The sequence below is a fragment of the Verticillium alfalfae genome, genomic scaffold, assembly GCF_000150825.1.
Source record: "Verticillium alfalfae VaMs.102 supercont1.10 genomic scaffold, whole genome shotgun sequence".
Classification (NCBI taxonomy): Eukaryota; Fungi; Ascomycota; class Sordariomycetes; order Glomerellales; family Plectosphaerellaceae; genus Verticillium; species Verticillium alfalfae.
Window position 1 is genome coordinate 961,349 of NW_003315029.1, and position 2,666 is coordinate 964,014.

General features: G+C 55.9%; 1 protein-coding gene across 1 annotated transcript; it reads right to left on the minus strand.

Moving 5' to 3' along the window:
- Positions 1 to 757: 757 nt before the first annotated feature.
- On the minus strand, positions 758 to 1,165 carry VDBG_07742 (predicted protein; the record flags this gene model as incomplete). Its single annotated transcript, XM_003002237.1, has 1 exon — positions 758 to 1,165. One exon carries the CDS (start codon positions 1,163 to 1,165, stop codon positions 758 to 760), a length of 408 nt encoding a protein of 135 aa, XP_003002283.1.
- Positions 1,166 to 2,666: the final 1,501 nt, after the last annotated feature.

Genomic DNA, 2,666 nt, shown 5'->3' on the forward strand with positions numbered 1-2,666 from the left:
GGCTGTGATGATGCTAGACGTGCATGGCGTGTCGTCTGTTAGTTCGAGTGCGCGCTCTGCTTGGGACATGTTTTGAAATCTGCATCTCTAGCAGCATGGACTTTATGGTGATTCTTTCTATCTTTCTTTCGACCTAGGTGCAAGGGAAGCAGTCTAGATTGACACGCAGGACAATACTGGAGACAAGTGCTTGACAGATAGTGCGGACGGACATTGAAGCACCAGTCAGTCCAGTGTTGCCCTGGGCAAACGGTCAGAATCGCGAGCATTGTTTTCACAGCAGGCGCCGCTGGTGCCAGGCGTGCCTCAGATGTTCGAATGTGTAGCCACCAGGTGAGACCCTGGACCAACGGGTTGGATCTAGGTTGTGGCACGGGAAGATCTGGCGCTACTTGTTTGCCTGTCCAGCAAACCATGGATGACACACACCATGCTGAATATGACAACTTCCGCAGTCTTGAGCCAGGGAAAATGCCGAATTGGTGTCAATTTTGGAGGAAATAATACAATAGCTGAGACTGGCCAAGTATCCTTGCGGCGATGACTCGCACGTGTAAGCCCTTCCCTCAAAAGAAAACATGACTGGCAAACGAAAAGCAGAAGAGACTGGCACGGTATGGCAACATTGATCGCTAGGACAACCCAAACTTCACAACACTAGACGTACAGTAAAACACTTTGCTCTGGGCATGTCAGCAAATGGCTAAAGTGTGTTGATGCCATGAAACTGACCTCATTTTACAAGCTTTATCCTGCATCAAGCGGCAGCAGGAGCAGGAGCAGCATCGGCAGGAGGTGCAGGAGGAGGCGGCGGCGGCGCCCCTTCGGAGGATGACTTGGAGCTTTTGGAGCCCGGTCGTCGATGGTGACGGCGGCGACGGCGGCGGCGATGGCGAGCTTTCCGCAGGGCGTCTCGATAGACGTAGAGGAAGACGCAGACGCCGATGACGAAAACTCCGAGGAGCACGCCTAGCACGATGCCCACTGTCCTGTTCGTGTTGTCGTTGTTCGCCGAGATGGAGACCTGTCTGCGCTTGAGAGTTTCCGGAACAGTTGCGAGATGCTGCATCAGTGCTGCCCACGGGCCCGGGGCTGGTGAAGCCCATGATCCCGCATCGCGGGCCAGGAGGTGTGGCTCGCGGCGGGCTTGAAGTGGGATATACATGCGATGTAGCTGCGTCGAGGGTTGGGCATCAATACGAGACGCAGCGAGTGGGGAGGGCAGTTATGGGGGGGTATCAGCATGGAAAAATAGCAGTGACTCGAAAAAGACCAGCTTCAAGAACAGTATCAATACAAGAAGGAGAAATGAATAGAGTGCCACCCGGTGTACTGCCAGCACGAAATTGCGCGATATATACGTGATGAGCGAGCGTGGGCTTCACTGCATCGTCTGTCTCGCTCACACGACGGGACGGCATCACGACACAGCTCGACTTTCCGCTTGGGGCACCGAGCATCGAGCATGCGCCTCCGGGGAAGCGGAAAGCTATGCTTCCTATCACGACACTCTCGACAGTTGACTGGCCAGACGCACATGAAGTCTGCAGGAGCGGCTGCACCACGTCGTTCGCTGACAATGCGGAGCGTTCGAGCCGATGCGAGGTGAGGGCGACGTGAGGGCAGCGACGACGCTGGGTGGTTGGGCCGCTGCAGGCTCGATGCCAATGGTAGTAGGTCGCCCGCAGATGGTTTCGGTGGCTTCCCAAGGGTCCTGTCCTTCAGGGTTGATGAGTAGTCGGCGCGGCAGCATCGCACCGGCTGAGGGAGGTGTTGGGGTTCATCCGGCTGTGATGCTGCATCGAGGAGACAGCAACGGGATGCCGACTGGGTGGGTGGTCGTTGGCTGGTGTGCTACCTTCGGGCTCCAATCGTCGGGATGAGGCTGGCGATGCGTCCCTGGTAGAGGCAAGAGGGGTTTCCCAGGGTTGGGATAGGTCGCACTGCCCATGCTGCCAATCGTTGCGCGTCGCATTGATCTCCTTGTCAAGTTTCTGACAGGTGACGACGAGGCTTTCCAAGCATTCTGGCTTCGTATCAATGATGGACTAAGTGAAGGATTGGACCACAACCAGGAGTCTGCGAGGCATGGTGATCGGGGTGGTGGGTGATCCTATGAGTTGGCAGAGTCTAGCGGGTAATTGTCATTCGGCTTGTCCACGCGTTTGATAGCAAGTCATGTCGGATGCGTCGGCTCAAATTTTTTTTTGTCGTGTGCTCGATCATCTGGTTTTGCAGCGTCTCATCAATGAGGTATCACATGATCGTCGGTTAGGTTAATGGATGGAGTTGTGAAGATTCGAGGCAGGGGACAATGGTCCCAGCATGAGGAAGCACCAGGCCAGGCTCATGGGTGGTGCTGGGCCCCACTACGTCCTGCCTCTCCTTTCACTACCTACCTTACCTACCTAGCAATTAGGTACCTAAGGTAAGGTAAGGTAGGGTAGGTAGGTACCTACCGTAGGCACCTACCAGCTTCTTTCCGTCGGGGGTCATCGGGAGAAGGTACACCCGCTGTAACACTTTCCCTTCGTCAACGTGGAAACGTCTCCCCGCGCGTCGAGCATCGTGCTCCCCTCGGAACCGCTGTTGGTTCTCTCATGCCCAGCCTCAGGGGAAAGCGCCCAAACGGGCTGCCTCTAGACATGACACTTCTCAGCGAGCGG